The 19,235-nt window shown below is 40.9% G+C and overlaps 1 protein-coding gene across 7 annotated transcripts in view; it reads left to right on the top strand.

The window, feature by feature from the left end:
• The window catches only part of SOGA3 (SOGA family member 3), a 48,085-nt gene that overhangs the window by 13,797 nt on the left and 15,053 nt on the right, over positions 1 to 19,235 (top strand). For 4 of the 7 annotated variants that reach the window (XM_037392653.1, XM_037392649.1, XM_037392651.1 and 1 more), the window contains exons 5-6: positions 16,607 to 16,678; positions 17,313 to 18,488. In XM_037392653.1, the coding sequence (XP_037248550.1) occupies positions 16,607 to 16,678; positions 17,313 to 18,488 (1,248 nt within the window). The remainder of the gene's footprint in view (positions 1 to 16,606; positions 16,679 to 17,312; positions 18,489 to 19,235) is intronic. The other 3 variants (XM_037392652.1, XM_037392654.1, XM_037392655.1) reach the window with 1 other exon arrangement.

Genomic DNA, 19,235 nt, shown 5'->3' with positions numbered 1-19,235 from the left:
GGCTCAAAAACATATGTAATAAATACTGCATGATTTCAAAAGAAAAAAGCTCCATAAATATCCTATTGTGAAGAAGCTTTGTGAGTAAAGATGCCTAAAGGAGATTTTTTCCAGAGTCATTGAAGCTGCTTTGCTGCTTTGTGGACTCCTGTTGAATTGTCTTAAAATTTTCAAAGATGTGTAAAAAGAGTGGCAGGATTGCCTGCTAATGGGGAAGTAATAATGAAAGAGTGGCAACTGTAGTGAAAAAGTGTGTATCTGGAATACGTTTAAAACAGAAAAGAATTTAGCAATTACAGTTAATACAGTTAAGTTTGGTCAGTTCTTTTGAATGTGTAAACATATTGCTACTACTCTGGTTTGATGGGAGCATGGAAGTTCCTTGTGGCAGAATGTTACCTTGTTTTCCTTCCTTTCTGTGTTGGATATCAGCAGCCTTGGATTTGCAAGTTCCCTTGATGGAGTTGTTACTGATACTACATACAGTCTACAGATAAAATCAGAGTCTTTTTAAAGTAAGCTCTATTTTAAAGGGAAAAAAAGTAATGACCATCTTAAAAAAGAAACTGATCAGAACAGGAGCACAGAATAAGGGCTGAACTTCCAAATGCATAGAAACTACATTTCAGAGAAAGGACATGAGTCCCTACATCCTGGTCTCAAGCCAGCACCTGAAACTCTTTTTTTGCTCAGATCACACTTAAAGTTGTCCTGTGCTACAGAATTGCTTCCATTAGTCAAAAACCGTATTTGTGAAGTAAGTCAGGCTAAGGAAAGGCCCACATACTGACAAGCGATTGCTAGCACATCCCACGTGATTTTGGCCTGGATCAGCTACCACTGCTTCAGTGCTTGGGCATGATTTGGGGTCTAGCCTGGGTCAGAGCTTATTCCTGATTGACAGTTTGGATGTGGTCCTGCTTGTTTAGAAGGAAACTGTAGGGAAGTTTAGCTGTATTGTCATTGTAGCTGAAAAGAGACTGAATTGTGGAGTGCCAGCTGGCATCAGGTCTTGAGAACGGTCTCTGACCATTTCATTTAAAAAACCCAACAAACAAAAAACTAGGCAAAGGGTCTCTGACTTGGTATAGAGCCAGATGAGATGGCAAATGAGACACAGAACAGCAAGTCCAGTCTGTTGCTGTATGTGAATTCCTACTGCTGAGAATTACTGACAAGGGACGATCACCAGCGGTGACAAAGACAACATAACTGGCATGTCCAGTTGTCTGTGGGAGTAATGGACAGTTGGTAGCTGTGGCTTAGGTGGTGGATGGTAACTGGTTACCAGAAATATGGCCTGTGAGCATGAACTCACAGTGGGGCAGGCTGGAAGAGACATCTCTGTTGCTACAGACTTCAGGGTATGACCTGCTTGAGATCTAAAGAAGAAAGAAGACCCTTTTATATCTCACTACTGAAGTAGGCAATCTTGCTACTGACTTCAGTAAATGCCCTTTAAAGACAATAGCACATTAACAAATGGAGGAAAGTTTGGGAAATCCAGTATTGCTTGGCTTATATTCAGTCATCTCCTAACCATTTGTTGGCAGTGCTGTTGGTAAGTCTGAGAAGTTTACTTATTTTCTAGGAAAAGACAAAGTTTTTAGAACTCTGTAATGGTCCTCAATCATGGAAGACAAGTTTTTATTTTTGCACTTCCCGATTTCAGTATTTCTTTACTTGAATTGACATTCAAGTGTCCATATACATAATTTAGATATAGTGGTACCTGCTCAAATGAAAGAAAAAGTAGCCAGATAACTTAGAAGTGTACAAATGAGCTCCCTGTTTTAGCTGGCTTTTTGATAGCTGTCATGCTACCTGTCACAGTTGTATCCATAGACCGTACATAATCCATACTGGTTCTTTTGTTCTTTTGCTTAAGTTTTTTAAAATAATATATTATGCTTTTTAAATTGCAACTATAATTTTATTTATGCCCATTTGGTAATTTTTGGCAGGTCTCTGGCATTTTTTGGTAAGACACTGTGTATGATTTGCTTAGTTTCTTAAAGAAAGATTGCAGGATAGAGAGGACAATTTTGACATCTTTGTATTGCTACAAAAGCATGAATGGGAGTATAAAGGTGGGCTGGGATTCTCCAGATTTAGAGGAAATCCAGATGAGTTTGAAAAATTGCTTTCTATCAGCTGGAAGGCTTTATGGAGGCAGAACAGTGACATTTTCTAAGTGCTGAACAAGAGGTGTAGATGCATGTTTTCGTATGGAATCAATATACACCAAATGTCATAATCTTCTTGGAAGTCTCACCAAGGCTTTGATGAATAATAGTAACACATAATTTCTGTCCCTTATACCACTGTGTTCAGTTCACTGCTTAAGTGGACTTGTCCCTTCAAAGAAACATCTGGAAAAAACAGCATTTGCAATGTGCTGATACAGGTCAAAGCTGAGCTTGCTTCTGATTGAAAGGAAAGCTTTTTTTATCTTGTTCATGTGCTCACTGCTGCCTTCAGGGCTGTCTTTCTCATAGTCTTAAATTGAGCTCTTCAGCAACCCCACATGAAACAATTTTCTGTGTTTACGTTCTCTGGTGTTGCTAGCAAGTCTACAGTTGAAAAAAACAGACCATGCTGTAGCCTGGTAGATTTATTAGCTATTCTGCACATAGAATTTCCCAATGAGTCTTTCAGGTGCTGAGCCACACAGCCCTAGGTAGTTTGTCCTGGCTTTAGGAGAGTAAGCAGAAAGTAGCACCATGGAGGTAATCACTGTCCTGTGTTTTGCTGAACTCAGCTGCCAGTGTGAGGAAGGAAAACCATGTCATGTCATAGCACAGATGGCTGTTCTGGAGCACTCCATGGGCCCTCAGGGAGTCACCTCAGTGCATTTTCCAGTGTAAAGGCAGGTGAAAGAGACTGGCAAGACCTCAAATGGGAACACAGACAACAGAGCCATATGCAACAAAACTATCACAGGAATTGCTATATTTATTATTCAATATATTACTCATTTCTTTTTCGGGATGATGGTTCTGAGAAGCTAAGCTAACATAAAGTACCCAGTACATACAGAATCAGAAAAGCCAAGTGAAGCAAGTATAGATTCTTTATGTGCTGCTATACATGATTAATAAGTAGTTCCTGAAGGGGAGATGATACTGCTTGATAAACTAGTATACTAATGGAAAACAGTAGGATGCACAAGATATAGTGCGATACTCTGGGCATTTGATGGGGCTGTAAATCTTGGTCCTTTTCTTTCAAAGCTGTTGCTTAAGCCATCTTTCCCTGCTCCAGCCCCACCACCCCCCCCCCCCCCCCCAAAAAAAAAAAAAAAAAAAAAAGTGTTTGTCTCCAGTGCACTTAAAAGATTATGCAGTGTGGTAGGTCTATAGGTTGCAGCATTGTGAATTTTTGAATGGTCCGTCCCAGCGTGCAGGAAATCAAGTATCAAGTGAAGTTGATCCTAGAGGAGTGTAGAGACACTGTCAGAACATACAGGGATGGGGTTAGAAAAGTGAGGACCCACTCAGAACTGAATCTGGTGAGAGATGTTAAAGGGCAACAAGAAGGGCTTGTACAGGTATATCAGCAGTAAAATGAAGACAAGGGAAAATGTGTGCACACTGGGGAATGGTGCAGGGAACTTCTTTCATAACATTCTCAGAGACAAGCTGATGAAGTCTGGGTTAAATAACTGGACAGCAAGGTAGACTGAAAACCGGCTGATGAACTACCAGTTCAAACAGTTGTGATCAGCAGTGCAAAGTCCATCTGGAGGCTGGTGACTAGTGGTGTACCTGTCAGGGAACAGCAAGGGCCAGCTGCTCTGAAGGACTCCGAGCTGGGAGCCGAGCACAGTAATACAGCCCATAGGGCAGGGGCCCCACCAGCCAGGGCGCATTTCAGCAGTACCTGGGCAAAGTGACCAGAAGGAGCCTGGGAACAGCAGCTGGGATCAACCAAGAGTCCAGATCATCTGACAGGTTTGTGGTGTTGAGGCAGGTCTGAGATTAAGCTGGGAAGTCAATCCACAGGTCTAGTGATCATGAGGCAAGTGATGAGGCAAGTGGAAGGTCAAACCATGCAGTCAGGCCACAGATGAGGGTTAAGATCAAGAGGATCCATGGCCATGCCCAGCTATGACAGCTGGATACAGCTCCAACATATTTCAGGCAGGAACTCAGTGCCCATATCGGAGGTTAGGTTGAGCTGGCTCCATGTGCAGGGCTGTAGGCTTAAACCCCTGGTGAAGCTCATCAGGGTAATGAAGGCCTATTAATACACACAGGCCTCTGATAGGACCCCAGGGGTCAACACTTGGCTGATTGTGTTTAACATCTTGGTTACTGACCTGAACAAGGGAGGTGATCCTTTCCCTCTACTCAACACTGGTGACACCACAACTGGAGTGCTGGGCTCCTCAGTGCAAGACAGACATGGACATACTGGAGCAAGGGCTGTGAAGATGATTAAGGGATTAGATCGTGTGTCAAATGAGGTGGGGCTGAGAGAGCTGGGGCTGTTCAGCCTGGAGACATTGGGAAGCCACCAGGGCTGGCTGCTTCCTGCGGGATGGGGAGTTCTGGGGGATAACACAGCTGGCAGGGCAGGGGTGCTGCCAGCCCAGGCCCAGCCCTGCAGTACCCCAGCAGGATGAGCAGGGCAGACCCAGAGATCATGGTCTGGTTCAAACAAGAGTCCAGATTGTCAGGCAGGTTCACGGTGATGTGGCAGGTCTGAGGTAAAGCTGGGAAGCCAGTCCACAGGTGGATCAACAAAGTCCGTAGCTGGGCACAGGAACAATTGGAGTGAGCTGGAGACCAGTACTCCTCTCACATAGCTCAAGCATGACCTGAAGCCCCCTGGGCTGAGCTGAAATGGGGCTCCTGGGCCCATGGGCAGGGTGTGTGTGGAGGCCCCAGGTGATGCTGGTCAGGGTCACTAAGTAAGGCCTGTGGATGCCTTCAAGGCCCTGGCAGGAGAAGAGCCTGCTCTGTGTGTGTGTGTACGTGTGAATCTTATCAATGTGCCTAAATAGGCTAATGCATTAGTCAGGCCAACCAGAGCAGTGACAAATGTTCCTTAGCTGGCTCCCAAGATGAGAACCAGAAAACCAATCTCCCCAAGTGTGTGTATACTGATACACACAATCTGGGGGAAAAAACCAGGAGGAACTGGAGCTCCATGCCCAGTGGGAAAGTTATGATATCATATGAATAACTGAAACATGGTCAGACAAATCACACGACTGGAGGATTGCCATGAATGGCTATTTGTAAAAGCAGGCAAGGAAGAGAAGGAGTTGCACTCTATTTTAAGGAGAACCTTGAATGTAGAGATTTCAACTACAGCGGATGTGGAAGCCCTATCAAATGCCTCTTGGGTGAAGTTCAGAGGGGTCATGTCCAAAGGGTATCTTACAGAAGGCATCTGCTACCAATGTCCAAAACAAGACAATGAGGCCAATGAAGCAATACTTGGGTCACTTCAACAAGCATTGGGTCAACAAACCCTAGTTCTTACAGGTAACTTAAACTACCAAGACATTTGTTGGAAGAACAATACAGTAGCTCACATGAACATGACATGTTCACATCATCCACCAAGTTCTTGGAATGTGTAGAGAACTGCTGCCTCATACAAATGTTAGATGTGCCAACCAGGAGTGAGGCACTACAGGAATTGCTACTCACAAACAAAGAAAACTTGTGTTGTCATACCTTGGTTAGTGATAGCCTTGGCTGCAGTGATTACAATATTTTGGAGTTTGGGATCCTGCAGAGCATACCAAAGGTTAGTACTTTGACAAAGGGTTTAGATTTCAGAAAAGCAAACTTCAGCTCACTCAGAGCTCAGTTGGGGTTCTGTGGGAGGCATCTGTGAAGGATAAAGGAGCTAGCAAGTGCTGGGAGATTTTTCAAGAATGCTTTCCTCGAAGCACAGAAACATTTCGTCCCCTTTAAAGGTAAGGGAAGTAGGTGGAGCAGGAGACCCCCTTGATTTAGCTATGAGCTTCTGAGTCTGCTCAAAGCCAGAAGAGAACATAGCAGAGATGGAAAAGCAGATGAATACCCATGGAGAACTACAAGGGCATTGCCAGGGTGTGCAAAGTTGTAGTTAGAAAAGCAAAAGCTCAGCTTGAATTGAAATTGGCCATAGATGTCAAAAACTACAAGAGCGTTCTTCAGGTATGTAAACAACAAGCAGAAACAGAAGAAAAATATCAGCCTGCTGTTAAACAGGAGGCATCAATTAGTCACCAACAACCATGAAAAGTCCCAGAAGACTGAAAAAAGGCTAATGTCACCCCCATCTACAAAAAGGGGTTAAAGGAGGATCCAGGAAATTGTAGGCCCATTGGTTTTACTTCAGTCCCTGGGAAAGTTTTGGAATGAATCCTCCTGGGGGCTATCATAAGTCAAATGAAGCATGTGATTGGGAAAAAAAAAAGCCAGCATGGATTCACAAAGTTGACTCAGCTCCGAGCAGGGGGCTAGATCTCCAGAGGTCCCTTTAAGGCTCAACTGATCTGTACTTGTTAATAGCAAGTAGAATCTAATTTCTTATTTTGCAGCAGAGCATACAGGGGTTAGACAAGGCCACTTTTGGAAGGATAAAAATGAAACGGTTTCCAGGTTATTTCTGTTAAACAGGGAGGGTTCAGGGTCTGTCCAAGCTGTTTTTCTTCTCAGGCAAAATACAGTGAGTGAACAGGAGGTCAGAGGTAGGTACCTGCTATCAAGCAGGGTGTTGTGTTCAGTGCAATATAGCTGTACATGTTTGTGTGTCTGTGTGCAAAGTACTAAACCTCCATTAGGCAAATACTCGCATGAAGTAAGGGGAGTATTGATAAAAAAACAAAGCACAACAAAGTATTATACATGATACAGTGGTGGGGATTACTGCCCAACAAATGGCTTCTGTGGCTAGTGTGGACAGGAGTAGAGACTGTACATGACTGTGCAAGGCAGCTGGCTGATTCTTCATTGACTACCAGTGTGCTGGTTGTGCTCTACCTCTGAGCTTCTCTGAAGTATATATGCTACACTGCAGAGAGCAGAATGGCACATTTTGAGCCACCTTCGTCTTTCAGACCCTCTTATTTACACACATATATAGCCATATTCTATGTCTATACTACTGCATATTACATAGAGATTAATCACTTACCTGGGTGTTCTCCCTGTTATAGGGTGTGCTGGATGCTGGGGTCAGCCCAGCTGCTCTTCTGAATTGCGTGGAATCAATAATGCTAGCTAGGAACAAGAGCACCTGGCTTTTGATGTTTTTTCCACTACAACCTGGAGATTTATTTTTCAATTACTGCAGTGTTCATATTATCAAGAAATGTTCCCCACCCCTGGCATTTTAGCAGATTCAGGTTTTGATAACACTCCATAGTTAAGAGTTCCAAGCACGGCATTTCATATATTGAAGTAAAGGGCAGTGGATTAACCTTTAAATGTGCATGTGCGCTTTTCTGAAGTGCTTGTTTCTGCTGAGATGTTTTGACATATTATGTAATTTTTGCTCCCCATTGCTTGTATTAACAACAGCATATATCAAGATGTGTAGAATGAGACCTGTTCTGCTTTGTCTGATCCTAGTTGTATGATTGGCTTAATTGACTTTGGCTATCTCAGCAATGAATCCAGGTTAGGATAATAAGTAAGTTCTTTGCTTAGGTCACAGATGAGTACTTAGAAGGTATTTGGTATTTGCCATGCATCTGTTTCCATCAGCGTTGCTTGTCATGAGAGGCTTCTACATCCCTGTAAAGCATGACTGAAGATGACATCCAACTGGCCTAATTACAAAGAGTGTTTTATATTACAGTCTTGGCTGAACTATTTTAATTTTTACAGACGCTAGCAGTTTAGATTTTTGATTAAATGATTAATTAGAAGCACCAGTAACAGTGCCCCAGAAAGGGTTTTGAACTGGAACATTGCCTTGACAGTACATATAGATACACTCAAAGGTTCGTTTTTCTTGTGGTGCGCTTCTAGTATTGTTGCAGAGTTCCTGTATGTTGGCCAGGTTTCATGCATTCAGAAATTACGAGGCCAGAACAAAACAATCAACCAGTCTGGCCTCCTGAATAACATGGACTGTAAACCACCCCTAGCTATTTTATTTAACTTATGTCTACTTTTCAGAAAAGGGTGCTGGTTTGTGTTAAAAATCGACAGCTAAGAACAGTCTACCACAACTTTTCCTGAACTGCCCTAGGAACAGTTAAAAATTTGCACCTCTCTTCTCATCTGAATTTCCTGAAAACTAGTTATCAGCCAGGAAATGTATGTTATTACCATGCTACATTCAAGAGTCCATCATTAATACTGTCATGGTGTGTTGTTGGTGTTTTTTTGGTGGTTTTTTTTTTTTTAAATATCTGCATGCTTAGGGTTGATATCATTTAGCTATCTAAAACTTAAGCATTTAACCTAAGTTAGAAATTTGACCTCCCTCAAAGGAGAAAGATGGGCACTACTTGGAATTGATTCATTCCACTTGTCTGGGGGTGGTTTGACTCCATGCAGAGGCACATCCCTTTCTAGATATTGCACAGTGAACCTCAGTTTTGACGTCTACATCCTAGGAATAAATTAAGCTTTTTGGTCACAAAATTACACATGGACAGACATTATTCTCTATGATCCTTTAGTCTTTTTTTAGAGATGTGGCTTTTAAAGACATTGTTCTCTATTCTCTAGGCTGTTTTCCTGTTGTCTTAGCATAGCTTTTAATCCTTGTTTTTTACATGTGTATCTTCATATTTAGTCATATAAAAACAGATATTATTTGATTGCACCAAGGTTTGTAGCAATGGCTATCCTTTTCAGTGTTTAACATTTCTCCTACCTTTACTCTGTCTGCAATCTTTATCCAATATTATTTTATGTTTTTTCCAGGCAGCAGCAGCAAGATATGTCAATTAGTGTAGGACCAAGAACTGATGCATGCATAGCCCCATTAGGACTGATGTAGCATTAATTTGCAGGTGATTTGCTGGTTCAGTGACATTTATGATAAATGCTGAAGAGTGGGATGTTTGTTCATAATAGCTAGTTAAAAATGCATTCCAGTAATCAAGTATTTATAATGAGCTGAAGACCGTAGACTTCGTTTCAGAATGAGATTTTCACATTTCTAGCAAAGGGAACCTTTAAATAACAGTCTTAAGTCAATCTCTGCATGAAGGTTTTAAATCAGCCTGAGAGCTGCAGCCCCTTCCCTTGCTGGGAATAAGCATTTCCCTTAAGAACCTGAGCAAGTGTCATTTAGAGGGAAGAGTCATCATTTCGGAGGATAAGGAAGAGGGATCAGTCACAGGTCTTCTGAGCCTTTTGTAGTCAGTGAAGCTGCTGGACTCTTTGTTCCTGTTCCCGCTGCAATATTCTGCTTCCCTTCATCTCCATCTTTGCATAGTTGAAGTACCAGGAAAAGCACTGGCTGCAGGCTCATGGGAGAGCAGGCTGGTGCCAGAGTGAGAAAGGTAAATGTCCAAACTGCTAGAATGTCTTCCTTCCATTTTAGCTTCTAACTTCCGTGGTTTATTTTTCCAGAGCACCTTCTTCACATGAGCTGTTCAATAAAGTTTAGATTAAAACTTTGATTTAATTTGGGGCAGGATCACACTGGCATAACTTCAGAGCACTGCAGATTCTGGTCCTCTGTTTTCAATAACCTAAGTTCCCAAACACCTTTGAAACTTCCCCATATGTTATATTACAGAAAATATTTTCCAGCCAATTTACAAACAGCTAGCTTTACAATAGAACCTTCCCAAGTCAACACAGACAAAAGAAGAGATGAAAAGTAACAGGCGACCATTCCTTGTAGTCAAGAGGACAAAGTGGTGATTGCTGACGTGTGAGATGGATTTCTTTCTCCTGTTAACTGTAAACCTGCTCACTGCTCAGGCTTCTAGACCAAGGCAGATTTCAGATCTTTTCCTACATTAATTCATCTTAAATCTTTGCATCCTCTCAAATGAACTCTAAAATCTGATGTTTTGGTGAGATGTCCCTGTAACTGGAGCTGTTGTCAGAGGTGCAAAGTCTCATAGGGCAAGCTGCAAAGCTCCTTTCTCTGCTGTGTGCCTACAAACCTACACAGATGTGCATGTTCTTGATGCCATCCTACCTATGAAGCCAGGTGAGGGACTCTTAAGAGGTGTCTGTGCCTTTAATACAACTGTTCACGATGAAATGAGCTTGAACATAAATGTACATGTGTGATCAGCCCACAACTTTGCAGAACTGGCTTTGAATAAATTTCCATTGAGCAGTGTAGAGGTGCACTCTAAGATATGAATCATTCTTATGTTCCTTCTCATTACTTTCTATTTGCAGGCTAACCTTTGTTGTTGGGATATGGGTACTATGCTTTGGTTTATATAAAGGCATTTTTGTAACCAAGACAATGAACCTTATCTGGTTGCGTGCACTTCTCTGTTCTCGAGAAAATTTATTTGGAATCTCTTCTAAGAGGAATGAAAATCTCTACATGTGATAATAGGTGTGAGAAAAAACTTTTATATTTGGCAAAATCTGCTATGTACTTAGTTCATAATTGCTATATCCATGTCTGTGTCTGTGATTATTGCTGTTGTTATGTGGTGGTGTTTTGAACTATGTTGACATACTGTCTGTCATACTGATGGTCCCAAATAAGGGCTGGGACAGTGTGTTATACTAGGCTTTGTGCACACCCTGACAAAAAGACTGTCTTCTCCCAAAAAAGACAAATAGCTGAGCTGACAAATAAACAGCAACTTAGGATGCCCTAGGAAATTGGTTTAACTAATGTTAGTATGCAACAAAACACCTTATTCCTGCATTTTCACTCCAAAATATTCATGGTGTTCTGAGATTTGCTTTTGCATTTCAGGATTAGGGAGCTGCGTGTAAGCTGACTGTGATTTCTGCATCTGTAAACCTAGCTGGATACTGCTGGGGAGCTAAGCATGTCTAGCTCTTCTGTCTTTTGAAAGGTTCAAATGGCAGGAAACTCATCCTCTTTAAAGAAGTTGCTTCCACTATTTTATGATGTCTTGGTGGATGAAGGAGTGTATAATCACAGAAAGCAAAGTATCCAGATTTGGCCAGCTATTCAACCAGGCCATATGGAGAACTTTGAAAAGGCAGCTTTCATCTTCTGCTGCTCAGGACTTTTTTCAAATAAGAAAAAAATGGAAGCAAATGTAAAGGAAGCATAAATGTGCTGCTTCATTTTATGCATTGCAAAGAATGCTTTTACCTGATTATATCACATAGTTATTATTTGCTCTAGCAATGTGGTTTTGGTTCAAAATGCAAAAGGTTTCTACAGGTAAAGTACAAATATTGTGCATCTTTTTCTCCCCTTTTATTTTTTTTTCCCTCCTTTAATTGGCAAATGGATAATGGTAAAGAATCTGAAAATGGTAACTGAAGTAACTCCTAAATAAATGCAAACGAAATAATACAAATATTGGAGGGTAGCTCCTCTTTTCTCTTCTACAATATGAAGACATTCAAAAGACTCCGTAAGAATTATTTTTCTCTCCATGGTGAAGTAGTAAAGATTGCTTTAATTCTGTATCATTCCTCAGTAATTATTTTCAAATATGCCAGTTTTAATATGAAGAAAGCATTGCTAGAGCTGGTAGGGATATGCTTGGTGTTTGCTTCATGCATAGGGGTGCTGTGCTTCTTTGTGTTTCACGTATCCCCTGCTTTTTGTTTTCTGCTTTAATTTTGCAAGAAATCAGAACAATGAACTACTGAGGACTCCTCCATCCCACGAAGTGGGGTGGGAGGAGTAAAGGGAGTAAAGTGTATCACTCTATATACTTGTGCCAGTGACAGACAATGACAGTGTCTTGAGTTGGTTACTGGCAAATTGCACTGACTGAGCCGCATAATAAGAGAGATATTTTTAAGAAGTTTTTTTTTTAGAAGAATATGCATTTTCAATTTGCCAGCATGGATAGTGTCCATTGAGTTTTTACTACATAGTTTAATACATTGAATTTGAGTTGGTGGCAGTAAACAAAAAAAAAATCTGTGTTGTGTCTGTTTTGATCCAGCTCCATGAGCTGCCAACTGTATTGACTGAAGGGAAAAAATGCAAAGAGTCTTAGGGCAAAATTCCATATCCCTTGTCATAGTCACTCTGTGCCAGACAGAGACAAGTTTATGCAACCCCAGAGTTGTTCAATATATAGTGATTTTTCAAGACTATAAAGATGGTGTTAGGTTTGCTCTGATTTTTTAAAGCTCTGCAGACCTGTCACAGTAGTTGGGAGGCAGCTAACAGTAACTACAGCACAGTTGTGTGCAGGTGAGAAGATTCAGTTACAGCTGTGGAGATTAAAGAAGCTGCACACCCTTTCCCTTAGCCTACTGTGTGAGGAGGGATAAGGGCTCTTATGGGGGCTCTGGTGCAGCCATGAATCAATCCCTTTACATGTCAGGAATTCCTCTTGTGGTTGTCTACATTGATTTTTAAATCATACAACCCCAGCTCAGGCTTGAAATAATCAAACCTAAGTGTCTTGAAAAATCTTGGTAAGTTTTGCTTAGGGCTTCTTTATTAATTGCTGAGAGATTTTGTAGCTTTGGATCAGGTAGGGAGAATTTGAGTTCAGTGAGTAAGAAAGCTGTAAAATGGAGCGTGATGCTATTATTTCTGTATTGTGCTACTCTCAGAGTAGATTTCAGGTCTTTTTACACTTGAGAAGCACTGAGCATCCCAGGTGATGTTAGGACTATACATTTGGCTTGCAGTTTAGGGCTGGCAAGAGAAGGATTATACCATCTGGTCTTAAGAAGTGCTTAGCATCTCCAGCAAGACATTGGATAAACTCCAGTGAAAGTCACTGGAGAATGATGCTGCTTAGCATCTCTACAGAATTGCCTGTTGCATGTGATCTAGTGTGCATATAATATGAATGTTATCTGTCGTCTTATCTAGACTGTGGAAGCTTCTCAGCATTGCCAGAACACACATGCAGCCCCACGTGTGCTGGCTACAGTGAATGCTAGAATAGTGAGGTCAAACCCAGTTTTACCTCCTAGACTTTCAGAGGTAAGCAGAGATTACACAACATAATGATACATGCCCCAGTTGCTGGTCTTATTATTCCCAGTGCTGTTGAAATATTTCATTAGTACTTGAGCAGTTTAACAAACTCCCCATTGTAGAAACAGTGTCATGTGCATTTTTTTGCTTATTCTTTTCTTCTGCAGATGGGTAACTTGGTTCAAGGTTATTAAAACTGTAACACTATCTGGTAAGCATTGCTGATCAGGTAATGCAAAAGCAGTCTTACGTTTCTTACTTTACATTTGTCTTTTTTTAACTCATAATCATTAAACTAAGTGAACTGGTTATGAGTTTTAAGATTGTATGGAAGAAAAATTATCTGAGCCCCCAAATTATCCTTCAGAACAAACTCTCAAAACCAATTCTAGAATTTGAGGGATTTTTCTGCTACAGTTGTGAAAACAGCAGAGGTGACTCTTAGTGGCACTATAGTATGCTTTACGGTACCTTGTGACATGGGGAAAGGATCAGCAAGCCGTCAATTATACTAAAAGGTCATCTAACACAAAAATTTTTGAACAAACAAGTTTTATATATGAAGGTGGCTGAATAACTCACTCTGTCTAACATTTGTTAGACTGTCAAAACAAGCAACATGCAGATAGTTTTAATAGCGTCCAATCGCAGAGATCATATGAAGACCCACTTGCAGGAGTCTGGGTTGCTATTTGTGTTTTTGCCATTTGATTTTTTTTTTCCTTTTTGCATTTTGCTTTGATGAATTTATTTTCATTAGCAGCAATAAATTATTTGATGATGAAAATTGGATTGGAAGAGTGGACTAGTACAAGGCTTGAGAGAAATCATAGAAAGAGTAGCCACTGTAAATTGTGAAATGTACCTCTGGAAAAAACTCAAAAATTTATTATTTATAGGCAGATATATTGCTTGATATGTGGCATTCTTTGTTCAGTGTAAGTATTGCCTTGGTGCCCTAACGTGTTGTTATGGGACACTGTGATTTTGCAGATGTCATCTGTCAGCCGAGATGAGCAAGTGAGATCTTAACCTCTAGTGATCAGAAATCATCTCATGGTGTTTTTCACAAGAAAAGAGATCATACCAATTCCAGCTGGGCCTAATCCACTTACCCAAATCATCCTGCGAATTGAATTATGCATGTTCTTCATTGCTTTCTGCTATAAAATTTTGCTGCTAAACACCATCATTTCATTGTTGAGTAATACAAGCTCCATGAATGGTTTGTTGTAATTTGTATAGAGCAGAACAGAAAGTAGTGCCTAGTCATTGCATAGCCACAACTATTGTTGTAATTAAAATGTTGCTATGCTGACTACCAAAAGGTACACAGAAAGTAGAAAGGAAAAAATGAGATGTTTTGCTTTATGTCAAACTTAGAAAAATACTTGTGTCCTGGGAGAGTTTTTTATATGTCTTGTATCTTATTCCAAGTTTTAGGGTAAACAGGAAGTTGCAGCTCAACGTTTCAGAACCTCATTATATCTGAAGAGATGCTGAGCTTGGCGGGGTGAATAGAAGGCATTTAGATAGTCAAGCAGAAATACAGATTAACTGTCCCTTAGTTATTTTATCTGTGGGTGGTATTGGCAGAATACTGGAGCAAAGAGAAGGTTGCAGTGCTAACTGATTTGAAAAGGTTTTTTTCAGAGTGGTAATACATAGTGGTATAATTAATGGTAATACAGAGGAGGAAGCTGCTCCTCTGAAAGTTTAATGCTTTATAAATTTGCCAATTCAAAAAGAAAAACAACAAATAAACCTCCACATGCATATACTATTTCTGCAATAGGATAACTGATGGGTGACCCTGGAGAAGAATAATATTGTTTGTTTGTAGAATGGATCCTAAAGTTGTTGTCTTTATAGTTGAATTAACTTACTTTTTCCCTTTAAATATTTTTTGTGTCTTTTCTGGATTCTTTTATAAGCCTGTGATTCACAGCTATCTAGTTATCACAGCTAATCATCTTTGATTTGTTTTATTGTTTTGTCTACTGAGAGCATTCAATGTTTCTGCAAGAGACATAAAAATTTTCATTTTGGCTCTTGGTGGACCCATCTGTGAATTTTAATTCTGATTCTGAACCTGAATCATTTTTCTTTATTCTTGCATAACTCTATAGTAGATTTGAGCAAAAAGCCGCCTGAGAAATCATCTCTTGTGTTTCCTCAGATTCATATGTGAGTCATTTCTATGGTGTTAACTTTTCCTTTGGAATGAGCAGTCCAGGAGCATAGTATTTGTTATGGGGGTGATCTGCACAAGAGACCAATTGGTACCAGCAGGCGAATAGTGCACAGGATTATTGTGTACAGCATACTCACCCACTGTACTCTGCTCCTTGAGGATAATCAACATATTTTAACTCCCACTGTATGGAACTGGATGGCTTTTAGATGCAGTGGATAATCCCCTGGCTGGTGCAGGGAGATGCATGTTTCTCAGTGGCACAAAAGATCCTTCTACCAGAGAATAATCTCAGAGGGAGACGGTGTTGCTTCTACTACTACATTTTACCTGGGGAACATGAAAACTGGGAACAGCTGCAAGTGGGATGTTATGCATTAATGTATTCTCTCACTCACTTTCCTCTCTCCTGCTGTTTTCTTGATGATCTGTGTTGAGTGTTGACAGTGGGATAGTTGCAGTTGTTCTCCGCGGCTACTGCTTGCCCACGAATAAACTTTCTACTGTTAGTAATTATGAGATTTTTCCTGCTTATGGTAATAGGCTTCAGTCCCAGTGCATCCTGCTCTAAAAACAGGAGTTTCTTTTCTGCTTGCCTGGGCTATGTAGCAGAGGAGAAGAAACCAAAGAAGCTTGCTTATATGGTGGTTCATACATGTGTTTGTGTGGTGCTGTTCTTAAGCTAATATGCTTTGTTTCTCACTAGGAGGACTTTGTAGTCCAAGCAGATTTAAATTCTATTTACTTGAATATGTTCTGAAAACAGAAGAAACCTAGTGACCAGATCTATGTTTGAGTTTGTCTGTTCAGAGTTTATCTACAGCGTGTACCTGCAGAGGTGTGACCACAATACACAGTGAGCTTGAAGCCTGTGGGTGGGACACAGAGAAAGGTGTGCTTGTAGATGTACGCTCACATCAGCTGATGGGATCTCAGTGACACTGTTTCATGTAGCTTGCCTACCATGAAGGCTAAAGCTACGTGTCTGGCTAGATGCATCTTTAAGTGCCTTGCCTCATTAGGGTTAATATCAAATGAGCAAGCTGCTTGCCTCAGCTTTCCTATCTGTAAGTTGCTGCTTGGGATACCTGCTTTCTTATCTCTCGTATCATGTGTTAAACATTCAGTATGCACTAGTCTCAAAATGTGTTGAATAAAAAAGGTAACAGACTGGTTAAATGAATACTTGTATAGCATTGCTGTGTCACTTTTGGGCAGCTGTGTCTCCCCTCTGTATTTGGTTTCTCAAGGATTACAAGAAATTAATTGCCTTTATATTTGCATTTGACTTGCTGTGTCTTAAAATGAATGAAATATGACTTATATACCTCTTCAGTGAAATATTCAGTGCATCTCATCTTGTTGCTGCAGCAATCACTGAAAAGAAGAGGGAGCAAAGACCTGCCAAAATCAGAAAAAAAGTCACAGCAGACACCAACAGAGGTATGTTGCAGTGACTGTAGCTTGGATTCTCATGTGGAGGCTTCAGGGACGCTATGGAAATGATGTACATGATTTGTAGATTCGCACTTTGCCTTCTTGTTTGCTTTGCACTTTGTTTTTCTCTATGCTTTAAAACGGAGAGCTCTTACCCCACATCTGCCATCAGACAACACTATGTCAAGGACCACCTAAAAAACTGCTGGTGCTGCAATAGAACCCACCAGCTTTTGTGCATCCTATATTTTAGGCAAAATAAGTAAATGGGAGCACCAGTGAAACAAGCTTATAGGTGCTTTGATTGCTGACCTCAGGATTTTTGAATACTGTAAGGTCTATTACAGCGTTGCAAAGCTAGAAAAGGTAAGGATTTTTTTACAAGCCCCATGCCCCTCCACAATGTATTTTCTGGGGACTGTGCAAAATTTAGTCACAAGAAAAATAGTTTTTCCCCCCTCTTTTAGGCATTTATCTCTCTCTTTCATTTATTGATCAGTGAAAAAATGATTGCAGGAAAATCTCTTAGCATCTAAAGCTATGTACCTGTGATTGTTAATCTTGCAATTTAAGACCATCCACTGGAGGTCTCCTGTTTTACATCAAGTTTCTTCAAATTTTACTTTTTGCTTTTTCTAAGGAGGACAATGAAGACCTGAAATGTCAGCTACAGTTTGTCAAAGAAGAAGCAGCCTTGATGAGGAAGAAAATGGCTAAAATCGATAAAGAGAAAGACAGATTTGAACATGAGCTGCAAAAATACAGGTCGTTTTATGGAGATTTGGACAGTCCCTTGCCAAAAGGTGAAGCAGGTGGGCCACCTACCACAAGAGAAGCTGAACTCAAGCTTCGATTGAGACTTGTGGAGGAGGAAGCTAACATTCTTGGGAGGAAAATAGTGGAGCTAGAAGTAGAAAACAGAGGACTGAAAGCAGAGCTTGATGATTTAAGAGGCGATGATTTCTCAGGGACTGCTAACCCACTCCTGGGAGAGCAGAGTGAATCCCTGTCAGAATTACGACAGCATTTGCAGCTAGTAGAAGATGAAACAGAATTGCTGAGGAGAAATCTAGCCGATTTGGAAGAACAAAACAAGCGTGTAACAGCTGAACTGAACAAATACAAGTACAAATCTGGGGCCCATGAGAGCTCTAGGCACCATGACAATGCCAAGACAGAAGCATTACAGGAGGAGCTAAAAGCTGCACGAATGCAGATCAACGAGCTGAGTGGCAAAGTCATGCAACTCCAGTATGAGAACAGAGTCTTAATGTCCAACATGCAACGCTATGACCTGGCCTCTCATCTTGGGATCCGTGGCAGTCCCAGAGACAGTGATGCAGAAAGTGATGCAGGCAAAAAAGAGAGCGATGATGATTCCCGCCCCCCTCACCGCAAAAGGGAAGGCCCCATCGGTGGGGAAAGCGACTCCGAAGAGGTACGCAACATTCGGTGCCTGACACCCACGAGGTCTTTTTATCCAACACCATCTGGGTGGCAGAAAAGCTTCACTGACAGGCAGCAGATGAAGGACATTCGCTCTGAAGCTGAGCGGCTGGGCAAGACAATAGATCGCTTAATTTCTGACACGAGCACTATCATAACAGAGGCAAGAATTTATGTAGCTAATGGAGACCTCTTTGGACTGATGGATGAGGAAGATGATGGGAGCAGAATACGTGAGCATGAGCTTCTTTACCGGATCAATGCACAGATGAAGGCCTTCAGGAAAGAGCTCCAGGCTTTCATCGACAGACTTGAAGTTCCAAAGTCTTCGGACGATCGAAGTGCAGATGAACCTTTGTCAGTGAGTCAGGTAGACTTTTACTTATTACGGCCTACAGGTAAAAAGGCTCTGCCAAGTGAATTAAACCTCAAATTTGATGTATGGCACATGAAAATTCTATAGACAGTGAACAAAAATCATTATTTCTTAAATTATTTTAAATCCTCCTTTGGCCATATGAAACTTGTTCTACCAATGGGGCTGTTTGTGAACAGTGAATAAGTCTGGTCTCCTGGAAATTGAAAGTATTATGGTCTAGGAGGTGGAAGATTTTACTTCTTTCTGGCTTTGTACCTGCATTTGCCAGAGTTGTGCCTTCATCACCAGTAAAGGTGGTGCAGCATTTTTGGCACATAAATGAACACAATTGTTTTCATAGTGGTTGGGTTCCTGTTAAATGAATAGAAAGAAAATCTTATTGATTTAAACAGGAGGAAACATTAAATTTTTGAAATTATAGAGAATATGTCAAACCACATAGAAAAATAAAACATGCAGATCTACTTTATGCAATCACAGAGCCACACACACACAGAGTAGTGTGAATATTGGAATTGCTGTAATTGATTGTATCTTGTTGAAGGCTTATGGGTCACTGCTTACGTGCAGCAGTGACTAGCATCTTTTGTGTAGTCCATTTTTATGCAGAATTGTTCCAGAGGGGTTTTGGGGAGCAAATTCCTTGCTGACTCAAGATCTTTTGCCATGAAAAATGGAAACTACCTACTGTTATCTTACCATGCAATCCTAAAGTTGGCAAATCTTGTTATTGCTTGT

The sequence above is a fragment of the Falco rusticolus genome, chromosome 6 (assembly GCF_015220075.1).
Source record: "Falco rusticolus isolate bFalRus1 chromosome 6, bFalRus1.pri, whole genome shotgun sequence".
Classification (NCBI taxonomy): Eukaryota; Metazoa; Chordata; class Aves; order Falconiformes; family Falconidae; genus Falco; species Falco rusticolus.
The sequence above is the reverse complement of the archived record's forward strand: the minus strand, read 5'-3'. Positions and strand labels throughout refer to the sequence as shown.